This window comes from Tauraco erythrolophus, chromosome 4 (assembly GCF_009769465.1).
Source record: "Tauraco erythrolophus isolate bTauEry1 chromosome 4, bTauEry1.pri, whole genome shotgun sequence".
Classification (NCBI taxonomy): domain Eukaryota; kingdom Metazoa; phylum Chordata; class Aves; order Musophagiformes; family Musophagidae; genus Tauraco; species Tauraco erythrolophus.
The window spans coordinates 55,645,428-55,669,964 of NC_141468.1; the positions used below are offsets into that span (position 1 = coordinate 55,645,428).

The 24,537-nt window shown below is 42.9% G+C and overlaps 2 protein-coding genes across 3 annotated transcripts; one reads left to right on the top strand and one right to left on the bottom strand.

Moving 5' to 3' along the window:
* Positions 1-4,305: 4,305 nt before the first annotated feature.
* Positions 4,306-24,348, bottom strand: DEPDC4 (DEP domain containing 4). Of its 2 annotated transcripts, none has more exons than XM_086610236.1 (9): positions 24,264-24,348; positions 22,812-23,238; positions 22,131-22,282; positions 21,377-21,563; positions 18,887-19,113; positions 15,934-16,076; positions 15,583-15,708; positions 14,030-14,108; positions 4,306-4,523 (listed from the first exon to the last, which is right to left on the bottom strand). In XM_086610236.1, exons 1-9 carry the CDS (start codon positions 24,346-24,348, stop codon positions 4,306-4,308), a joined length of 1,644 nt encoding a protein of 547 aa, XP_086466362.1. The 2 variants fall into 2 exon arrangements, with proteins under 2 accessions (XP_086466362.1, XP_086466361.1); XM_086610235.1 differs by having other exon boundaries at positions 22,131-22,285.
* On the top strand, positions 5,708-9,065 carry LOC147528860 (ankyrin repeat domain-containing protein 26-like). The gene is made up of 6 exons (XM_086609829.1): positions 5,708-5,746; positions 6,466-6,618; positions 7,427-7,596; positions 7,756-7,857; positions 8,308-8,412; positions 8,828-9,065. Exons 1-6 carry the CDS (start codon positions 5,708-5,710, stop codon positions 9,063-9,065), a joined length of 807 nt encoding a protein of 268 aa, XP_086465955.1.
* Positions 24,349-24,537: the final 189 nt, after the last annotated feature.

Below are 24,537 nucleotides of genomic sequence, written 5' to 3' on the forward strand. Positions count from 1 at the left end.
TGCTGAAAGGAATGGAAGATGTACCCACCTCCTGCTGGTGATAGCTACAGGAGCCATAGAGGAGGGAGCTAGGGTGTTACTGCAGGAGAACACCATTGTCATGGTTTGATGGGGGGGGAGGTTCTGGTGGCAGGAGAGGGGCTTTGCCCCCTGTGACCTCCCTGGTTTTGGAACCGAGTTAGACCTGGTTCTGGCCACCAGAACGGACTCCCATCCCCCTTGGGGCTGAGCCAATCGGCGCCTCTGTGAATTGCCCTATTTAAGTCGGGACAAAGGAACTGGAAAAGGTGCTTTGCCCAGGAGGAGGAGAGAAGGGAGGAGGGTACTGCCCCCGCTTCCTGGCTCCCAGCTGGGCAGCTGCCTGCGTCGGGCCGGCACCGCCCACGGAGGATGGCGGCGGCGGAGCCAGCTGGGGAACTCGGGGAGCACCCCACTCCCGGGGTGCCCACTGGGCTGAGTTTGTCCGGAGAGGACTGAGATCTGAGAGAAACAGCCGCATCGACACCAGGTCAGTGAGGATGGAGCGGGAGGAGGTGTGCCGGAGCTGAGTTTCTCCTGCGGCTGGTGGTGAGATGGCAGGCGGCCCCCCTGCAACCAGGACGGCCTCGGTGGAGTAGAGACCCACTCGCAGCCTGTGGAGAGAAGATGCCTGAGCCTGAGGATGGTCGTGTTGGGGTGCACGGCAAGGTAGAGAGGCACCTGGAGTCTGCATGACGACCCACGCCGGAGCGAGTGGCTACAGCTCCCTAAGAATCCGAGACTGTGGTAAAGCCTGCACTGGAGCAATCCGATGTGGAAGGATTGCTTCCTGTGGGCTGGACTCACGCTGGAGAAGTTTGTGGATTTTTCCTCGTGAGTAGAGGATCCACTGGAGCAAGGGAAAAGGGTGTAAGGACTCCTCCTCCTTTAAGAGAGAAGCGGCAGTAACAGCATGGTATGAACTGACCTGCACTCCCCCAGTCCCTGCCCCCTGCGGGGAGGAGGTAGAGCCAGGAGGAAAAGGAAAGGGGGGGAGGAAGGAAGGTGTCGGTTTTAAGATCTGGCTTTGTTTCTTTTTACCCTCTAAAGTAACCGATTTTGTTTCCCTTTGTCCTTTTAAGTAACCGTTAATAAATTGTTTTGCTTTAAGAAAGTCGAGTCGCTTTTGCCCGGGACCATGGTTGGTGGGTGCTCCCTCTGTTCTTGTCTCGACCCTCAGTCCCTTTATTACATTTTTCTCCTCTCCACTTTACTGGAGTGAGAGACTGGCTGCGTGGAGTTTAGTTGCAGGATCGGCCTAAAACCACGACAACCACCTACAAATTGTTGGATAGAGCTGTTGTATTACTCTGTGTTAACAAAATACAGGCCATCACTCTCATAAGTCTACTACACTGTTATTTTGATATCCACATGTACAAGCCATTGTGTCTGACCTTCAGTTTTGTAAATAACTGCTTCACAAAATTATCAGCAGGCTTTAGCTGGAATTTCAGAAGGAAATACACACATTATCCCCATAGGAGCAGCAATGAAACTTTTCCTTGGTAGGAGCAAATATGAATGCTCTATGAATAGAAGTCTCCTTACTTTGAAGGTGGCATCACTTGTTCTTTGCTAAGACTGCACTGGAAAGTAGCTCTGGATTAAATTCTTCACTCTGGAAATTTTATACTTCTAATACAAATTCATACTGGCAATTGATTTGATAGCTTTACGCTAGAAATCATAAATAGAAATAAGAGGAGGTCAAAGTTTCCATACTAGATGATTCTGGGTCAAATATTGTTAAAAATAAATGACAAAACTTCATAAAGCTCAATAAAGTTCTCCTGAATTTTAGAATGTAACTGAACGTGTAACTATGAAAAAACAGTAACCCGTAGTTCACCAAACTTGTTACGTTCAGCAGGCCATTATATGTAAATGTAAAATATCACATTTCTTTCAATAGAAGATTAAAAATTAGCAGATCCTCCTGTCAGGGTAGGTGAATAAAATAGGGCTCTCAAGAGTTCCTACATTCCTTCGCAGAACTAGATCAATCTTGACCTCTTGTCCCATGAACTGAAGCAAAGGACCTGGCAGCTAGAAACTCCTGTGGTCCACTTGAAGCATTTCCTTACTGTTTGATACATCGTTCTACACCTGCTGAACCGCTTCTTCCTTATGAAAGCACTAAGAAATGAGAGACCGATTCATCACTTTTTATGTAATGCTTTATTATCATCTTTAAATTAGCATAAGAAAATTCTAATCAAGCCACAAAGTGCAAGAATTTGGTTTTTAAAAGATACCGTTTTTCCCCAAAGCAATTCTCAGTCCATTTATCCTATAAACTACCATGTTACCATCCCTCCCTGTTACCAAGTTCAGTGTTTTGAGTGAGACCCAATAAAAGCACTGCAGGCAGAGAGGTGAACAAACCCCAAATGAAAGCAAATAAAAATCCCATTCTCCCACTGCTCAACACCATAAACAATTAGGAAATACTTCCCTGTCTACAATTCTCAATAACCTACTTCTGCACACGCTCCCTTTTCTAAGAAGATGACCAAAACCCCCCCACAGAGCTAGAAAAAGAATATGTGGCCCTGCCATCTAGTAATTAGGGCATTCACCTCTGAAAGGTGAAACTTGTGTCTTTTTTCCTCCCCAGAAATTATTCCTTTTACACTGGACAGTCACTGTTAAATAACAAGTGTATAAACAGGGACGCGTGGATAGAGATTTCAGCTACATTCCTTGACTTCTAAATAGGGCCAGGTCGTTTAATTAAGGCTACTTGAAATACGCGAGTTAACAAAACTTATTACCTGTACACATAGTTGGTTATATCTAACAGTGTAACCATTTCAATTTGTAAAACAATTTTGTAAAAGAAAAGAAAACAGCACTTGTGTTCAGAAAGCTTTGGTATCCTGGTAACTTGACCACACATTTGAAGAGCAGCTGAGGATGTAGGTATCTAAAGAAGCATATTCACAATAAAAATCACGGTTGCAGGGGAGCTAGTCCAGCAAAGGGGCCATGAAAATGGTAAGAGTTTGGAGCATCTGTCATACAAGGAAGAGGCTGAGAGAGCTGCAATTGCTTAGTCTTGAGAAGAGAAGACTTGGGGTGGGGTGAGGTAAAGAATGCTGAGCCAGACACTGCTCAGTGAAAGGACAAGAGGCAATTGGCACAAACTGAAATGCAAGAAATTCTACTGGAATGTAAAGGGGTTTTTTTAATTATTATTTTTTAAATACTGAAAGAGTGGTCAAACTCTGGATGAGGCTGACCTGAGAGGTGGTGGCAACTCCGGACGTGGAGACACTCTAAACTCGACTGGGAAAGGCCCTGAGAAGCCTGCACCAATTGATGCCACTTTGGGCTGGGTAGTGGGACTAGAGCAGAGGTCCCTTCCAACCTCAATTCTATGTTTCTATGTCCAATTCACAATCAAATGTCTGCCATGACGATGGAAGCGGTAATTTAACCTCTATAACATTATATTGCATATTTATTTAATGATTTGAATCAACATTTCCTTGTCAATGTACAGATAACTATCAGTGTGTCAAGACAGGCCAACGGCACTTTCTAGCTTTGCCCCATAATCGCTATTTAAGTATTTATTACAAATAACTGCACATTACCAACGTATTCTCATGTTAAAATGAATTGCTGAAGTACACCAAGAGATCTAAAACAAGGTTATTATTTCTCAAGTTTTTTTTAAATTTCTACTTGCTTTTGCCTAACTGTTGAAATGGCAGCAGCTCTGTCTGCCAGAGCGAGGAACGAGCGACAAGGCTATAATTACTGACATACAGCTCCTCTGCCTAATGAATCTCGCCTGCCACAGATTCAAAACCCACTCACCTGCTCCTGACACTTTTGACACACTTTGTACACTTCTATAATATTCACAGGAGTCATAATCTACAGTTTAAGATTAGATTATAGTTTTATGATGAACTACAGATAGCAAAGATTATAAACATTACTGATTATCAACCCAAGTACGGCTCTGAATGTAGACTTGGCTCAGCTAGAAACCCATGGAGTCATGGGACAGAAGGAAAAAAAGGTGCCAAACCCTGAACTCAAAGCAGCACAAGCAGTGAACCGTTATTACTAACTTAAAAGTAATTAAGTACATTTTTCTTAAAAGAGTCATTAATTAGAATTAAGGCTTTTTAGCAGCAGAGCAATTTTGATAGTAGTAGTTTCATGTAGCTGAAGATGTAAGGACATAAGAAAAAAATGGTGTGTAAATTGAGAAACTTGCAATATGCATCCCCCCTTTTAAAAAAAAATTAAAAATGGCTGTATTGATGTCTAACCATTTAGAGTACAAAATTCACATGTAGTTTTACAACCACTACAATAGATAAGAGAATGGTATTTTCGGAATTCTTTAATTAATTTCTTCTTCTGCTTCAAAGGAATAGCGGGGTCATTGTCCATCTCTCGAACAAAAGCAAGAAGATACTGATTTGTTTGTTGTTTTTGATCTTCATATTCTTTAGCTGTCACACGCTCACAGAAGGTGAAGCCTTTGCAAGAAATCAGAGGTTCAGATTAAATTCAATGCATCATGTAAGAGCCTGATTAAAAAATATGATCAGAAACATAGGTATATTGATATTCTTGTTCAGATGTGATTACAATTCTCTACAAACAATGTGAAACACATAGCCCTCTGCTGAGCATGGATGAACATCTAAACTGTAATTGCAAAAGTAAAATTGAAAAACAGTATTACAAGTGCAATATCCCAGATGATTTTGTATTGCAAACAGGCCTGCAAGACAGAGCCCAACACAGTCCTTCCAAACAGAAACCATGAGGAAGAACAGAATCATAGAATCATTTAGGTTGGAAAGGACCCTTAAGATCATCAACTTCAACTGTAACCTGGCACTGCCAAGCCTACCCCTAAACCATGTCCCTAAGTGCCACGTATACACGTCTTCTAAACACCTCCAGGTACCATGACTCAACCACTTCCCTGGGCAGCCTGTTCCAGTCCTCGATAACCCTTTCAGAGAACAAATTTTTCCTTAGATCCAATCTAAACCTCCCCTGGTGCAAATTGAGGCTGTTTCCTCTCATCCTATCACTTGCTACTTGAGAAAAAAGATTGACACCCACCTCACTGCAACCTCCTTTCAGGTAGTTGTAGAGAGAGGTGAGGTCTCCCATCAGCCTCTTTTTCTCCGGGCTAAACAACCCCAGTTCCCTCAGCCTCTCCTTGTAGGACTTGTACTCTACATCCTTCACCAGCTCCCTTGCTCTTTGGACACTCTCCAGCACCTCAACATCTTTCTGGCAATGAGGGGCTCAAAACAGAGCAGTGTTTGACATATGGCCACGCCAGTACCAACTACAAAGGGACAATCACTTCCCTAGTCCTGCTTGCCACGTTATTGCTGATACAAGCCAGGATGCTCAGGGCCTTTTTGGCCACCTGGGCACACTAACGGCTCATATTCAGACACAAGTCAACTAACGCCCCTAGGTCCTCTTCCACAAGGCAGCTTTCCGACTACTCTTCTGCTCCTCTGAAGGAGGCACTGGGGCCCCACTGGCCTCTCTTGCTTTTGGGCTTGTTTCCCTCTGCTGCTGCTTCCACCACATGCTCCTAACTGGGGCCTTGATATACCGGTGCTGCAGGCAAGCTGTTCAGTTAGGACTGGGACATAGTGAGGTCAAGCTAATGACCCAGGTCTCCTGGAAGATGGCCTTTGCGCTGGATTTCGAGTACACCATTGAAGCCGTAAAGCTTCCCAATGTTTACAATCCTCTGAAATCCTAGAAGGCTGGTGCTGTGAAGGTTGCTGCTTTTCCACCACACAGCTCTCTTCTCCATTGTCAAACGGTTGCCTGTAGGGCCTACAGTCTAGACGCTTAGCTTCTTCTGCCTAGGTCCTCTCTGTCTTGGGCAGGTGTCCTTCTGCCCCTTTTGAAAGCGCTGCTCAACAGAGATGCTCAACACGCTGGCGGTGTTTCCCTTTTCCTTCTTTCCGTCACCTGGTACCGCGTTACGCACGTTGCCTCGAGCGGGAGCTTTGTGCGTGGAAAGGGGTCAAGGAGGAGTCTGTCCCAGTTCTCACGCATGTCTTTTAAATTACGCAGATCATTTGTGAAGGTCCAAAGGAAGTGTCGTCCAGCGTGCGGCTTCCAGCTGTGGACAGACACGAAGCTTGCGTGCAGTCCAGTGCAGAAGAGTGCAGCAACAGTAATTTCCTGACGGATTGAACGGTTACCTTTGTGAGCTTCCCTGGAGTGAAGCAGATGATGAAGAGCAGAGTGAAATCAGCAGTGTCGTGGATCTTGCCTCCTTTACAGGTGTCTTTCCAGCAGCGAGAGCAGAAGAAAAGGAAGATTTTGTCTGCTCTTTTCAGAATAATATGCTTTCCCTTCTGGAGGTAATTCCCTACTGTCATGTTGTCTTCTCACCGATTTCTCTATGCTCATGTCACACCATTTCTTTAGAAATGGATAAACCAGCTACAGCAGGAGCATGCCGATGCTCTTGAAAAGAACTCCCTGGTAGAAGCTTCACATGAAGCGAAGAAGCGCTACAGCAGGGACCTGCAGGAACAGAAACTGCAGTTGCAGAAGGAACTGGACAGGTCTAAAGCTAAGGTATGGAGAAAGCCTGTCTCATGTCTCTTGACAGGGGCCCAGGCTTTTTTCGTCACAAACCAGAGCGGGGAACTGATCCTTTCTTGGGGGTTTTGTGTAAGCCAGGGTGGTTCAGTGTGCGGCTAGCTGTGATGAGAGGGCTGGGAGGAAACAGCACTGCTGCCTTGGGTGGCTGCCTGTTTGCACCACTTGAAGTTACAGTGGAGGGCTGCGCTCAGGTGGTCTTAGTGCACTCGACAACTTTGCAACAGGAGTAGATTGAGTGACCTGTGAGTGACTCACCTGGTGGGTACAATTAGAAGGGTCACTAACTGTGAACTCACTTTAATTGGAGAAGGGTGAGTGTATTCCTTTCAAAAAGCTGCTTCTCAAGTCCCACAGAACACCTCTGTTTGCTTCTTCTCTTGGGTTTGACAAAACAGAGTGTGTGCTGACACAGAAAGGGTAGGCATACTGGAGTGTTGTGCTGGTGCTTTCTCGGAATCCCTCATCCCCTCGTCATTGTTACGGCGTTGCAAAGTCACTTGTGGAGGAGGAGGAGCTTCTAACCCTGCTGGAGTAGCCTACAAGTGGCTCAAAGAGCATTCAGAGTTCTTGAGAGAGAAGGAGGAAGAGGAGGAGGAGTGTTGTGGCACCATTTAGGAAACGCTGTAGGATATCGATGTAGATGTAGGAGAGGGGCCAGTATAAAAGATAAAGACATAACACGGGTTACTTCAACAAGGGAGTTGAAGTGAGAGTCAAAGCAGCCTGCTCCTTTTTATCAAACCTAAGCTGACTACTGAGGATTCTTGTTGTGCTTTGGCAGCTGCAGGAATTGAAAGAACGGCGTATCCGGACTGAGTGTTATGCCGAGTCCCTGAAGCACGCCATAAAGAACAAGGAGGAGGAACTAATCACTTCCAGGAACCTGCAGGTTTTTCTGGCCACAGCTTGTGAAACTGCAGCTATTGCAGAGCTAGAAGAACGCATGCAATGGTAAGGATGTAACACACCGGAGCAAGGCTTCGTTTTTTGCGGTTGGGTGAAAACAACAGCACTGCCTTCTCACATCACAGCGAGATACTAATAAATGCCGAGGTTCTTGCACACTCTACTTTTGGGATTGGTGCGATAAGGCCTGTACTTCTTTTTCAGGCTGCAAGTTGGAAAGGCCAGGCTGGAAGCCACAGCCCAGCAACAAGCCAAGACCATGGAAACCCTTCAGAAAGACCTGAAAGTCTCAGTAAGCCAGCCAGAGCTCTCCCTTTTCACGAGCTACACAGCCTAGAACCATATTCACAGGGGGAAAACTTTCAGATGAGAGAGCGTAGGAGATCACTTCCTCTGTTCTACTGACTATAGGCTGCTCTGAAAGTCCTGCTGGCCCATTCCTCAGCTTTCCAGCTTTGAGCTGACCCATGAGACTACAGCAAGTCCTACTTAATGCTGTCTTTGTTAGGGAGTTTACAGTAATGCACTGGCTTCAGTGTTTTCTGCTTAGAGCAGCCATGAGATTGAGACCTTTGATGGGTAGGTAGGCTGTGTGTAGTCAGGAGGGAGATCTGCGGTTGAGAGCTGTGAGAGGAGACGGGACTCGGGAGATCAGTGCTACCTTCTTTTGGAGAACACCATCTGCACATTCCGCATACCGATCCTAGTCCTGTGCTCTGAGTGTGCTGCATCTTTTCTATTTTGAAAGCCTGAGAGCAAAAGCAAGGAATTGAAGAAGCTGGCGCAGATGAAACGCCGATCAGAAGCGCTTCTGGACATAACATGGGGAAGAAACGTTGCACTGAAGGAAGAGTGTACCAGGCATGGCTTTTTTGTGCTTTAAAGAAATACCACGTTGAGTAGAAGTCGAACTTGACCAAACTCTAACGTAAAAGCATGTACATAACCGTTTGTGAGCAAATTCAAGCCTCGCATTTGATCTTGCAAGGTGCTTCTGTGCATGAGCCTGTGGTTTCAAAACGCTGCAAAGGGCCTTGCAAAGGCAGGCTCCCTGCAGTCCTCCTGAGAGGGAAGGAAGTCTTTTCTTCCTCTGTTCAGGTAAACTTTGGGCCCTCCAAGTGATGTGTCACACTGGAGGGCCGGCTGTTCTCAGGAACTCCTGGCCTGTCGAGCACGTTACAGAGGAAGCACACCATGGCTGTGCTGCTTACGTAAGAGTACGTGAAAAAGGCTGACTTGCTTTGCTTCACGCTTCCCTTACTAATTTGCCATGCAGGTTGAAGACGCTTCTGGAGGTATATCAGACAGAGCTGAGGGCATATAAGGAGCAAGAGAGAGAGTCCCAGCTCAGTTTCCAGGGAGAGATGAAGAACAGCCGTTCTGAGGTGGCCAACCAAGCTGGTAAACTAAGAAGAAAGGTGAGCTCTGGTTTGTTTGCCAGATTTGAGGTGATTTTTCTTTTTCCTGTTGGAACCCGTGTGATTACTTTCTATACTTTTTTTCTGTGTGGCTAATTATCTGTTGGCTGTAGTTTGCAATTGATTGACTTCTCTTGATACTGCTGGTGCTGTTGTAGCAGTAGATGATGATGATGTTGATGAACACAGACATAGTTATCATGATGGGTAAAAACCATGAGCCAGCTGGGTAAAAGCCATGAGTCAGGGCTGCTGAGGTCACTGGCCTTGCTGACCAGGACACAGTTCCAGGGGCTCCTGGGAGAAGAGCGGAGCTGGTCACTATACATCTGGATTTTAATACATTTTAATACTCTGTCAGCAGGTGACAAGTGCAGTCTCAATGTCTCCCCACCTTATGGATTTCCACAAAAGTGAGTAGCTTTAGAGCTCTCTCTTTGACTTCCTTTTGTTTTGCTGCCTACAAGTTGATGATGTTTCCTAACAGCTGGAGATGCTGTTGAGAAAACGCAGGCAAGGCAAAATCAGAACCTGCAAAAAGTCTGCTCTGCGTGGAGCTGAGGAAGAACCGGGGCTTGACCTCAGAAGTTGTTGGGAGACTAGCATGGTGGGTCACAGCAAAGTAGAGCAGTCTAAAAGAGATGGGAGAGAGAGCTGAACAAGAAATAAGGCAAAAATCGCCAGAAGTTGATCCGTATCTCCATGTAACACAATTTTCCACATGTGGCTGTAGCTTTGTCGTTGACATGTTCAAGTGTTTCATTTTGGGTATCTGGATCCGCACGTCAGTGCTGTACTGCCAGGTTCTGCTTTCCAGTGCTGCCTTCGGCCCAGCCTGCTGTAAAACTAACACACAGCCTTTTCTTTTCCTGCCCTTTCCCAGGGAAGGAATGCATTTAGCAATGAGAAGATGCTGGAGCAGAGGAGGTGCCAGCAACAGAAAACAGAGTGCTCACAGGGAGATTAACAAAGCCTGGAAACCTTTGCCTTCCAGCTTGTGCAGCCGCTACCCTGCATCTAATTCCAAGTGCTCTGTTGCAGCTTGGTATTTAATAAACTGTATCATCTAGGACGTGTCTTACTTTTCCTGCACAACTGGAGCGCTTCGGACCTAGCAGGCTTGGATGAGGAGACTCCTGTTTTTGAAGGCTCACTCTCCCTATGCAGCAGACAGTGAACCCGTCTCTCTCTGCCCTTGCTCTCAATGAAAATCAGTCCTGCAGACGACTCGAGAGGGAGCACACACCTGTGTCCTTTTCCTCAGGGGAGGCTGGAACCATGATTGTGCTCAGATCAGGGACGATCGCCCAGCTACTGCTAATCATCAGTTCCCAGTCTCTTCCTGCCTTTCAGAGCAATCCTCCTGGGGGTCTGGGCAGAAGGGAGCGGGCGAGCTTCTGGTAGCCATGGAAGCTTTGCAGATCCCACAGGGATCTGACGGCTTTGTAGCTCACCGAGGGGAAAGGTGTGAAAAAATAAGCACAAGCTGGAACAGGGAGAACCCCACCTCGACCTAAGGAAAAAGCTTTTCTCTGGTGAGAGCAGTGAGAGACCGGTGTCAAGGAGCAGCGCAGGCATGCTGCTCCCCCCGGGTGCCAGAAGCAGTCCCACGGCCAGCAGGGCAGGACCCAGCCTTGGCCTACGCGAGGCAGGGAGCAGGATGGTCCCGGGGCGGGCAGCTGGGGAAGCCAAGAGCCTGACGAGCAAGTGCCTGGTGAGGCAGCAGCTCTGAGGGCAAGCCAGGAAAGTCAGGCCAGGGCTGGCCAGGGTTCAGGCCCAGTGGTGGCAAGCAGGGTCAGACGCAGCCCAGTGATGGCCGGGCAGGGCCAAGGGCAGGCCGGAAAGGCAGCCGGCAGGTTGGGGTCCAGAGGAGCGAGGCCCGTGGCCAGGCACAACCACCGCTGACACACAAATGGCGACGGGGACATTGTGACAGAGCTCAGGCAGGGAGGCCTCTGCCTACACCTCAGCGGGCCGCCGGGGCCCATGGGCTGGAGGCTCAGGGGACCTGATGTGGGACTGGAGGCCCCAGCTCAGCCTGCTGAGGGCTCATTTGTGCCACAGAGAGGTTGTGGAGTCTCCATGCTTGGAGATGCTCCAAATGAGATGTGGCCCTGCGAGACCTGCCCTGGCTGGCCCTGCGGACAAGATGGACGAGATGAGGCCCCTTCCAGCCTCAACAAAGCCGTGCTTTCGAGGAACAAACATCTCCAGTGAGCCGGAAATTTCACACTGCACGCCTGCTTTTATTCGACTAGATCTCTTACCCGCTCTAATGAACCTTTTGCCCGAGTCTGACCTTATCTGAGCTGTAACTGTAGTCCTCCTTGGGCTGCATGCAACAGGCAAAACTCTTGCAGGCACCAGGGAGAAGAGGAACTCCAACAGGATACAGGCACAAAGATGGCAATAATGTTCTCAGGCACTTGAGAAGACAGACTTGTTCCCTAAACCCTTCGCCAGCTTCCTTGCTCTTCTTTGGACGCTCTCCAGCGCCTCAACATCTTTCAGGTAGTGCGGGGCTCGAAACTGAACAGTGTTCGACGTGCGGCCTCACAGTGCCAAGTACACAGGAAGAATCACTTCCCCAGTCCTGCTGGCCACACTATTTCTGATACAAGCCAGGATGCTCGGGGCCTTCTTGGCCACCTGGGCACACTGACGGTTCATATTCAGCCACAAGTCGACCAGCAACCCCAGGTCCTTTTCCTTGAGTGGCCACCAACTGGATTTAACTCCATTCACCACAGCTCTTTGGGCCCAGCCTTCCAGGCAGGTTTTTACCCAGCAAAGCATACACCCATCTAAGCCCTGAGCAGCCAGCTTCTCCAAGAGAATGCTGTGGGAAACAATGTCAAAGGTTTTACTGACGTCCAGGTAAACAACATCCGCAGCCTCTCCCTCATCCACTAAGTGGGTCAATGCTACATGACAAAAATGGCACCTTGCAGTTGTTATGATCCAGTGATTCCCTGTGAGTGAATCAGATCCGTAGCAAGGCCAAATATATAATACAAATGAATAAATGCTTTGGAGAAATAGTTGCCTCTGAACCACACCTCTGAAATCAGGAAGAGAATTCAGGAACTTCTAGGTGACTAGAAAACTTAGCATGATTTTGGCACCAGAAGCAGAGGTGATGTAACAGGTAGCAGTTGAGAGTGGAGCAAGAACTGGACCCCAAGAAATACACAACTGAAGCAGGACTTGGCTATGAAATAGTTGTGAACCTATGCAGTAGAGTACTGCCCTGCAAAGATTCAAGCCCCTTCATTGGATAGGCAAGTTCTGACCTGAGGACAGACTGTCATTCAGCTACTCCACGAACACTTTTTCCTCCTATACATGTTAGGAAGCAAGTTGTTTGAAGAAGTGTCAATTGCTTAAAGGGGAAAAAAATTCTTACTATTCCTTCTGTACAAACACCATCTTCTTAAGGCTTCACACAGACAGTGGTAATAACCTGAGCTGCCAGAATTTTCACATGCACCTGTCCTTCCCTTCTTTTACAATGAGTCTGTCAAACACCAAATGTGAAATACTTTTTATGGTTTAGTAGAGCCAGATCAAGAAAAGATAGCTCTTTCAAAAGGGAAAGCTTAACAACTTCTGGCAAAGAGATTAACTCCTAAAACTTCAGACGGGACCCTTGAAGCAACTGGTTTCATTTGGCTTACTAGATTAAAACCAATCCCAGAGTTCCCTTAGTGTTTTTAGTGTTTTTTATTTCCATCAGACCTAAGGATTACCTTCCTGCCATAGACCCTTTTTCTTATCAGGGTACCCCAGCCTTCCCTCCGGCTCCCGCCTGCAGTTCAGAAGTTCACCAGCTAACGACACTCAGTAGTTCCTAGGAAAGATTTTATTTCCATCTCCTCCATGAGAAAAGGGAAAATGATACCAGAATATGAGGAAAACAGGAATATACCATGCTGGAGAGCTTACAATCAGATTAAACTAGCTATTTCAATAAGTAGATGGAATCTATATGCATTTAGAGATTGACACTCCAAAACTTAGTAGGGAGAATACAGTATGGGGTTCATACTTCAGGTATCTGTTCAATGTGCTGATGGTGACCACACAGGCTCCAAGAATACTATAGGCAGGCAACCCCTTCCTCTGTTGCTCATCTCTGTATTCTTCAGCTACGCAACATGGGATACTTAGAGCACTGAACCGGAAGCAATTTGGACACATTCCAGAACCCAACACAGATGGTAAAAGATTCTGTACCAAAAGTACTTCTCAGGCAGCTGCTCTATTAAACGTAGTATTAAACAGCACAGTAACTTACAGCATTACTTAGTTCCCTAATGGTTTCCCTTCCATGTTTAAGCACATAATGCACTGGCAATACAGAAGTCAAAAGGAAGAAGCTAGAGAGTCAGAGAGAAATTCAATTACTTAAGCCAATCCTTTTAATCACAGTGCTGAAAGACATCTGCGGCATAAGGACAGATGGAATTTTAGCTCGTAAAAGAAACGAGCTGGAAAACATTAATCCCACATACACAAGGTGACAAATACCTTTCTTTTAGGTGACATTACCCTTCTATAAATCATGAGCTCTTAATAAACTTTGTGCTTACCCAGAAAAGAGCTCTTCAAAAAACTGAACAATCAAGGTCTGTGCTCAAGACATCTACTAGAACCCCAAACTACTGAGCTCTATGAGAATTTTTAGGTTTCTTGTGGCAGAAATATAAGAATGCTGTTCCTAAATATAAAATCACATCAAAATTCACAAACCAAGTTATAAGTGAGTCACTTTAGGAAGCACGTTTTGCATTAATTTCTCCAGAAGTAATTATTTGGTTAAAAAAAATTGCGGTGTGTTCCAACTAGATAATTAATGTAATCCTTGTTCTCTAATATTCAGAAGTTAGCATTTTGTTTATAGCAGATAATTTAATTATTTAGTGAATTAGCCACTAGTCACTTTAACATTTCACTTCTAATAAAGGAAAATAACATAGTCTACGCAAAATTATAGTCAAATGATGATAAATTGATTTGTACAGAACGTTTTATATAAAAATGTGTATCACATCATCTACCTGAATCGATATCTGGGTCTTGCCCTTCTAGCAAACTCTCAAGTCTTCTACTAGTTAGTTCCAGAAGAGTTAAAGGAGTCTGAAAATACAATCCGACAAATTAAAAAAAATTACAAAACCAAAACTTTTGTATTTTGAGAATGTGAAGCTTTCAGATGATCAATTTAAAAATCACTGCAGATTTTTTTTTTTAAATCACTGCAAATTTAATGATTAACCGCAGAAGAATCTATACTTACATTTATTTAGGTACACATTCAAAATCTCTCACAAAATTGAACTAAACCACATACACATATGCTTATTCTTGATAGTTCCGGCCAAAGAAATAGGAAGCAATATGTTCTGCATGTTGTTTTCCACTGAACTACAGCAAAAACCGTAGTGTAGACCTTGAACTGATTTCAGCTTATATAATACAAAAGGCTCTCAACTGCAGCTGTGAAAGAGCGATCCACCGTGCACTCTGCTGTCACTGCTATGACGCAGTGGGCGCTTCATTTACCTGATCTGGCTCCATCTTCAATCCTGAATCAAAGCCCCAACCCTCATGCCAGATCTCTTAACAACAACAACAAAGTATTTGGGTTTGGCTGTATATTAACACACACGAAACTCACAGTAACTACTTGATACTTTCAAGCTAAACTGGAGCTAATTAAAAAAAAAAAAAAAAATCTCCCATGTTTCTTTAGCTGAGGTCAGAAGTGTAAACGAATGTGTTGTATAAGAACTAAAAATAATATTTTACTGAAACCAAATCAATGTTTCTGTGAGGCTTATTTGTAACTGAACAACAAATGTCTAGAGCATTTTACAACTATCTTACAACAGTTGAGATAATTCGTTCATCTCTAGTTTAGTAATTTAATGAGGAATTTAATAGTTGAGGAAAACAGTAGAGAAGCATCACAGCTTTAATGCACTGGCAGAATTCAGAAAGTCAATATAGAGTCTGGGAAGCTTGCATCTTTTCACATGTGACAACAGGATGGAACGTAAATAAAGGAGACCATAAAATACATCTGTATATTTTTATAACTGATCAAGTTAAATAGAAAGGCCATTTCATTTTATGGTTCTATTTTTTTTCTTTCATTTAGAAGTTAACACTTCAAAATACCAAAAGGAAATCTTAAGAGTTGTCAAAGCTGTACATGTACACTGAGGCACCAGAGCATGCCATCTTATACATCAGAGTATGTCGGTTGAATTCTAAAGGAGAAAGACACTAAGAAGCCTAAAAATTTAGTAGACAGCCATTAGAAACAAGGTGCCAAAAGGCCTCTATAAAAATTTCTTAATACCTTAATATTTTCTTCACACAAATGATGCAAATAAAGAGAAAGGATATTATATATAAAGGATTGCAAAACTCACAAAAAGCTGTCCTCCATAGTCTGAAAGAGCTTCTCACTCTACTTGACTGTACCATTAAACTGTTAACAGATGGAATATTAAACTCTGCTCCTCAGACCTCTCATCTTCAAAAAGGTACTTCATGGCATTTAACATTTAAAGTGACAAAGCCAACGAGGTAAGGAAAATGCTACCTTGAAGAGGTCGGAGTGATTGTCCATCAGAAACTGAGTCAGCAATTCTGCCTGTGGTTTTGACAAGGTCTTATTCTGTAAGATGAACTTTGTGCAAGTCTTGATGATCACTGATCTGTTATCAAACTTGAAAAAGAACAATTCAGATTTGCTATTAGATTTGCTTGCAATGTGTCGGCAAAGACAAAGTATAACAGGATGCTATCAGTGGGAAGAACATCTTGATATTTGTTTTAAAACAAATCACATTAAAAGGTAGTAAACAGAATACTTCTAACACTGGGGGGGAAGAAGAGTTAGCTGTATTATAGGAAAGTGTTATTTCCCACACTAAACATAACAGACACTTACTTGTTTTTGTAATTTGTAGCCCTCAGATTCTGCTGCAATGGCTATGAATGTCAGGAATCTATGTAGTTCTTCTCGAATATTTGGTGCTAATAATTTTAGATAAAGTTGTGATGCCTCCAGAGCTTGATCTGTTTTTCCTTTTTCTGCAATGGAGTAAAACAGTGTATCCAGTGCAACTGTTCACTTTCAGAGTCAAGAATATATATTTGAATTCCAATATTAATCCCATTTTTGGAGGTTTTTCCTTCCAAATAAAGCAGGTTATCTTACTGACTTCTAAAACCTTTTGACAAGACTCAATATTGCATTTAATCAATATAAGTCTAAAGCCTGTGTCCCATAGCTAGTTGGGAAACAGATGTACTTGGACAATATATACAGGACATTAATATGTTCTGTGTACAACATTCAAACATTGAAGTGATGTTTGCACTTTTTGTGTTTACACATCTTTGTATTATATTCTAGGATTCATCTCAATGTAATTAATGAGCTGGAACAATTCTAAGTTGCTCATTGCTTTGTGGTTTTGTTTGGAGGTTTTTTTGTTTGTCTGGTTTTGTTGGGGGTTTTTGTGGGTTTTTTGTTGTTGGTGGTGGTGGTTGGGTTTTTTTGGTTAGTTGGTGTCCTGCCTGCTTTCTAAGCCATTAGTTTATAAGTTTCTCAAGGAAATGTGTTAAGGTGGAAATAATCTCCTATAAAAACCCCTTTAGAGGATAAGTCTAGTTCTTCACTTTCAAAGTGAAGAACTATCAAAAAGCTAAGTAACTTTCTTAGGGCAAGAGTAAGATGAGGGCAGATACAGGAATATAACCTATGTACGATTCCTCTGTTCTATTACTGGGACAGAGGTTATATTTTACAAGAAATAATCCAGGACTTTCAGTGCTGTATCACAAGCCATTTGAAAACATCTTTGTTTAAAAAGAACACCAAAAAAGCAAGCAAGTGACCCCTTTCCAAAAGAAAGACAGACAATCAAGCGGGAAAGACTTGCCAAAGGACATGATCAAGGCAGGTAAAAGCATAGATAGGAAGACAGGAAGTCTAATCATTTCTAGAGAAAAGTTTAAGAGTTTCTCTCTGATCCGTGATTAAAGCTTTACTAAGTTACTTTAAAAAGACTGTAGGGAAAAAAAAAAAAAAAAAAAAAGAGTTCCAATGTAAAAAGGGTCAATAAATCATATGGACGAATTTGACCAACTGCATTCATTTAACATAAGTAAAAGTACTCTAGATGTGTTTATTTTAAAGGCAACAAGGTCAGCAAATGCTTGTCTTCACAACAGATCTGTGTTGTCAGCCATCTTAAACTGATTAACAGCTGAGGAAGAGAGTTGTAACTGTATATATGTTGATAAAAAAAATGAAGCCGTACTTCAGCTAACTGCAGCACTTCTTAAATTAGTTTTGAAAGTGTTTTAAATATGTAGATGTTCATAGCTAGTTTGAGCTATATCCTGCACTACAGTCAGAACAGCAGCACTTTTTCAAAGTAAGGCTAACTGCACTGGATTCTACTTGAAAATTATTATTAGAATGCAAGTTGTTATGCACTGATGACCGTAATCTATTCCATAGCACTGAGAGGGAAAAAATGTTGTAAAAAAAGTTAAGCACAATCTCCTAACAGTGATCTAGTATGAACTAGAACACAGTTGAGGACCCAGGAACATAAACTAATGCATTAAAACAGAGAATCATTTCCTAACAACAACATTATGGTTACCTCTTCGTCAAAAAGAAATAAAGCATTAGAAACTGCTTGTGAGGTATTCTTACTCAAGTTAGAAAGATGATAAAATTAAAGCAAGAAAAAGAAAGCAGAATAGCCCTGGACATTCACAGGTCTGGTAGTTTAGATCAAGCAGATACTTAATACAGAAAAGACCTACAGTCAACTAAGGCATTAGAGTAATTCTTACACTGTCACAGAATTATGATACTGTCTTTTTCCTTACCTAGAGGATTTGGCTGCTTTGATTCTCTAATCTAGTAATATTCAACTTATATATATCAACTTACACAAGTTTTGTATTTAAAGTGTGTATATGAACTATACCATCTTTAATTTAAGTGAACATTTAGCAGAAGTTACCAGTCAGTTATTTCAAATTAGCATTCTTCTTTTGTGGATGAGTTACGTAATTTTGCCATAATTTCCTTTTCATGACTTGTATTATAATTTTTTCCTCCTTAGCAAAATACTACTGAAAAATATTGCCTTTTGTATTTTCCTGAGGTTTTGGCCACAGGATCCACCACTCTGCTCCAATTTTTACACATGCCAACTGTGCTCCTATGCCAGTAAGCTTGTCATAGCTCTCAAAACTGAAACTTTGTGTAACAGTCTATAAAATGTACAGAACTTAAGAAGTAACAGGGCCTGTTTAGGGTAGGGTTAATCTTAACCTTGTATTTAAATTAAATCCTTCTGCTTTACTTGTAAGCATTTGTGGGGAGGGGAGGGAAATCACAATCTCAACGGCCCTTTTTATCATTTTAAATAACTTCTGTTACTAAAAAAGCCCTAAGTCGAACTTAAAAAACCTCATTCTGGTTGAGAGGAAAGCTTCACAGCCATGATTTTCCTTTTATATTATTTATCCCAAGTAGCAATCAGGGAAATTCTGACTAGCAGTACGAAATTGTTACAATGTGAGTAGCTACATATTGAAACAGATTACCCACGGAGGCTGACGATTCTCTGTCCTTGCAGATTTTCAAAATGCGACAGGACCAGGCCCTGTGCAAATTGATCTAACTGAAATTTGTCTTTGCCTTGAGCAGGTGCTCTGCTTAGTAACTTTGAGCACTCCCTTCCAACCTATAAATTAAAGCCTATCTGCAACAGCATTGCAAATGGTGTTACAATTCAATCAATTAATGCTTAGTAAGTTCCATTCCTTACACAGCTTTCACTTGCATTTTTTTTGTTTCAGGTTGCTCTTACCTAGAAGCTCTACAATTCCTGAATGAATATCAAGATCCTGAGAGGCAAGAAGGGAGTCCTTCTTTTGACTATAATACTTTATTATAACATCAAAAAGAATCTTCTTGTAGGTATTCAGACTGCTCGGTTTGTTAGTACTTTGAGGTAACTGCTGACTAACCATCACTATGAATTGGTCTGGAAAATACTCCAAGCACTCAACTGCAGCAAAGAGCCATTTGTCAAGCCTGCAGAAGGAAAAGTTAGTTTTAGTGCTTACTTTAAAAACACTCTACCTATTCTTATTTAATCCTTTAAAGAAAATTAGATAGAAATAACTGTGCAGGTATAGTCACATATTTGAAACACAGCACTAAACTTGTTGCTTATTAAGCAATTTATGTAATTTATTTCATTATAGTAGTTCAAGGACCTGCTCGAAATAAGCAACTTTCATGGTTTTCGTATGCTAGAGACAATACACCTGAGGAATGCCCAGATCAAAGCAAGCTGCCATCATGCCAGACTGTCACTGACCCTAGAACACTTGCCTGATGCAGCCAGCATTTAAAACCAAACACCATCCCCTTTTACTTCAACACACACAATGAAAACCCACCAGGGCTAACCAGAGTGAAAAAGCAAGGGACCGAATCTTCAGAGAAGAGACACAAGACAATTAGTTTGAAAACAGAGAAAAATAAAAACAGTTTAGATCCCAGAAGACTGTGGAAGCAGTTTATTGTATGACCTATGATAAAGGCACGAGTTTTTTTTAAGCACTTGTTGCCTGTATGACTGAACTAAGGGCAAGAAAATGTAAGGCGAGTCTAAAATTCAGGAAGACAATTCATTGTTCAAAGAGGCCAGAAAGTCAGAGGAAAAAGTCACTAACTTAACCATTTTGTTGAAAAGAAATATAAAAATCATAGAACTGTGAGGGACAGAGGAAGAATTACTTTTATCTGACTCTGGATATAAAATAATTTGAACTGAATCAAAACTTGTCAGAAGGGGTAAATATGTCCTGTAATCAAATGCTGCTTTATCCACCCTCTTTCCTAGAGCTAGCTAGACTGCTTTCTGAATGTTTAGCTTAAAGATGTTTCTCAGTTTATTTTTTCTTTAGGACTCTTCTGTTATGGATGATAAAGGCAGTGTGATCGCACTGCTCATGGGATTGTAACTACAGGGAGGTCATAATCCCATTTCTACTTGACTGTATTACCCCATCTATGCATCCAAAGTTACACAATCCTTGTTGGCCGCAGCAGTCCTAGCAAAAGTTCATGTTTATCTAGCTGTCCAGCAACAAGTTCAAAAACCTTTGTTTCTGCTCTTCATTATATAAATAAGATTGTGTGGATCTTAAACATCTTTGTAAGTTAAACATTCAGAAATCAGTCCAGCTGGCTTTATAAAAGAGGGTGCATAAAGCAGGATTTGATTACAGTTTTTAAGTACCTACATGGAGAACAGGTATTTGATTATTTCAGGCATAACACAACAATATTTGAAAGCTAAAGACAGAAAATTTGAGATATAAATTATTCTCCCCCATACCCTGCTTCATGTTAGGGGCAATTAATCCTATAACAACTTGTAATACTGGTGGCTATTCTTCATACCTCCAATTTGCCATTCTCAGGCATGCTATAAGCCAGACCTAAATAACATACTGTCTTCGACTGGGGAGTTAAGATGCTATCCAGCAATAAACCTAGTTTGGAACCAGGAGTTTCATTAGCTTATGTAAAACTCTAAACATACGTAAAAATATTAATATTTTTCTCCCTAAACTAAGAATACATACAAACTGTAAGAGAAAGTCTCTTCAGGTACTCAGATTGACCTCAGTCTCAAAACCAGATAAAAATTGTATTGATTTCACAGAAAAAAAGCATCACTAAGACACACACACGAGGATACATGCCTTGCTATATTCATGAGAAGTACATGCTAAGATAGAGATCAGTGCAAGCGCGATCAACAGGAACACTACAAGAATAAGGGAACATTTAAGGAAAAAAGCACTGGTAACATGCAGCCACTTCTATATCCTCACAATATAAGCATTCTCCAGTGCTACAGCTCAGTTTCTCCTTTCCTGTTGCTAACAATAGATGCCTTATTGACTTTGTATCTTCACAGTACCACCACTGGGAAGTGTGACAAACAAGTAAAAAGCCTCAGAATAAGTTTGTTCATTTTCTAGTATCTGTGATAGAGACCTGGGAGTGAAGTGCCTGGTCTAGAAACCAGGAGTGTTTTCAAACACTTGAGGTTAAAGTTTTAGTGTATACTTAAAGTCATTAAATGTCCAATCCTAAACATATACTTTCGGGGAATTGCCTTACTGCTTCTGAAAAGAAGTCAACAAAGGAGAGAACATTAATGTCACCCCTGTCTACAAGTGTAATGATGTCTGTTTTGTTCACTTAACACAAACCTTCGATCAAGATTAAAATAAAGCATTTATTAACAAAACCATTTTATAGATGTTTAACTTACTCAGGCAAGTTAAAGCTACATGTAACCTCTCTGTCCAGGAAAGTATTTGAGATAATCAGGTCTTCTTCTTTGCCACAACAGTCTGTTTTTCTCTTCACTGAAGACATCAAGATGTCTTCTAGAAGTGGAACATCAATTAACTGCAGAAGTCGTAGCAGAGTTTGCTGTTTCCAAACATCTTCTATTACTAATACCATAAACAAACAAACAAAAAAACAGCCTCAGAAATAAGATCTTATGTACAACATCAATCTTTGTTTTCACTCACTCAAGAATGTTTTAAATCTTCAAAGACAACAAAGTACACAGCATAGTGTGAAGTTTCCATAGTGGGAAAGAAGGGATCAAAACATGATGGCTAAGAAAGAAGGCTTTAAAGAGAACATCTCTCTCTCCCATCATATTAAAATTAGTAATAACCTACTCTAATTAGTAATATGTACAGGAAAAGACAAGTGAATAGCAAAGGAAACATAGAATACAGATGTATTTAATCTTAAAAACCTATTTCCTCCTGAAATGGTATTTGCATAAATAGAATAGCATCATCCTGCAAAAACTTAATCCTGCTTTGTTTCTTTCAATTTACTTGCTACAAGCATTTACCCATTTAGCACTCATTTAGCTATTTTGTCATCTGTGACATGCTACATTTAAGACTCTGAGGGGCAGTGTTTAACAGAAACAAGGTATTCAACCCAAGTAGATACAGTGAAGAACAATCAAGTTTTAAAAAGAAAAATTCAATCCTCACCTCTTTTTGAAAGCAGATGAGTGGGTTCATTAACCATGATCTTTGGAGGTAAAGATGCGTGAATATTTATTGATTGAAGAAGCTCTTCTACCCTCTTTTTATCACCTGCTTCCAATGCTAAGGGGTTTGAAAGTGTCATTTCACACTTCGTTCTGCTTAGGGGGGAAAAAAAGTTAGCTGTGTAACAAATATGATCAGGACACATTTATATTTGTGACATTTTCTAAATTGCTGTTAAATCAGGACTTTAGGGCTTCATTGTATCTGGGGTTTATCCTGCTGCTAGAAAACCAGTCATCCATATCTGTGTTTTGGAAAGGGCAAGGACATTGATTCCAAATACTGTTGATGAGTTCCATTTCTTTTATCAGTTTTCATCAAGTAGCTCATTCATGCTAATTCTCAGATTTCAGCACAATTGATTGCAAAACAAAATGATTCTTAGGCTTATGTTACTGTGCCAGACTATTCTAAATAACAAAGGGCAGATCAAAGCAGTTTAGTGTTACCAAGAAATATTAGATAGCATCCGCAATTTAGGCATGATATTTCTCAAATCTGGCATGTAGTTTTGAAAAAGACTCCAATACCTGGGTTAGACAGACATAACTCATTAAGGAGTTAACTCACCTTAATTTATAAAAAAAAAAAAAGAAATCAGAATAGTTCAGAGTAACTCACTTGGAATGTCTTTTTGTCTTTTGTTTGCAGATTTGCTCGGGAGACATGCTCTCATTTTCCTTATTCTTTCTTGGAAGAAGAGGAGTAAGATTGCTATTTACAAATTTATAGAGACTAGTGTTTGTGTCTTCAAACTCTGTTTCTTTCTCATTTTTGAATAAGTAAAGCTTTGCTCCAACTGGCTCAAACACATTGTGATCCATCAATGCTTGGCATACACGGACTCCCTTCAGCCGAGAAATATCATTGCAGCTTAGGTACATGCTTTGCATAAGATGGCTCAGTACCACATCAACAGCATTTGAGCCCGTGAAACAGTTTTTGTACGTTTTCAGATGTTGTCTACGTCTTTTGATTTCCACCTGACTGTGAAGAGCATGAATAATACTGTTCCACAGCTGAGTTGCTTGAAAAGGACCATCACAATCTGCAAGATATTTATATGAAAGCTTTACAGATGTTTATAAAGCTTTACTTTAACATTTGTAAAAATATTTTTACTCTGTGAAATTACTTTTATACATATATATATTTAAAAATTCTCCAGAAATCAGCTTAATTTTACGAAGATAGGGAAAGATAATACTTAATGAATCAGTCCTTGTTGTAAGTTGACTCATTCCCACTAGGGTAGAATCAACAGAAGAGAACAGACACTAAAAACAGGTGAGGAAGGTTTTTTGTGTTATTACCACACATACTATATGCATGTATCCATACACATTAATTCATTACAGAATCACAGAACGGCTGAGACTTGCAGGGACCTCTGGGGTCCCTCTGGTCCAACCTCCTGCTCACGCAGGGCCACCCAGAGCTGGTCGCCCAGGATCATGTCCCGACAGTTTTTGACTATCTCCAAAGGCGGAAAGTCAGCAACGTCTTCGGGCACCACCGAGAAGAGCCTGGCTCCGTCCTCTTCGCATCTTCCCTTCGGGTACTTATCGCCATTGATGAGAATCCCCTGAGCCTTCTCTTTCCCCGGCTGAGCAGTCCCAGCTCTCTCAGCCTCATCTAGGGCAGATGCTCCTCCAGTCCCCAGTTTCTGCTCCACGTATCGCTCTCGGCTCAGCGGGCAACAAGCCAGCGTTTGCGATGCACTAAGACTGCCAGCCCCCCGGCCTTTCGCTCCGAACACCCAGGCGCAGTCCCACGCCCAGCCCGAGCAGGCGGCGCCCCCTTAGCCACGACTTCCGGGGGCACGGCCGGAGGAAGACCCTTTCCCCTCCGTACCGCTGCCGCCCCCCGCGCCAGCTCCTGCCCGCCCGCGGCCCGCCCCCGGCACCGGCAGCCACAGGCGCCCATCCAACGGGCGGGCACGCGCCGGCGCCCCAGAGCCCGCCCCGCTCCGCTCCGCTCCCCGGCGAGACTCGGAGCCGCCGCCAGCCCCACGGGCTCTGCGGAAATAAAAACCGCGGCAGCAGAGAGACGGGGACAGCTCTCTTCCCCCACCTGGCCGCCGCCCGCTCCCCCGCCGCGGCCCCAGCTCGCTCTGGCTGCGGAGCCTCCGGAACCGCGGAGTCAAATAAACCGCCATAACCGCGGCCAGCGCCGCGGGCGGAAGCCGGGAGAGTGCATCACTTCCCGCCCTCCTCCGGCCGCCGCCCCAGCACCGCCCCTTCGGGGCGGAAGTGCGGCGCGCTCCGGCCGCCCCCTTCCCCAGCGCTGTGGCTGTCGCCGTCGCTATGGAGTAGCTGGAGCGGGACGGGGCCGAGCTGGGGCCGGA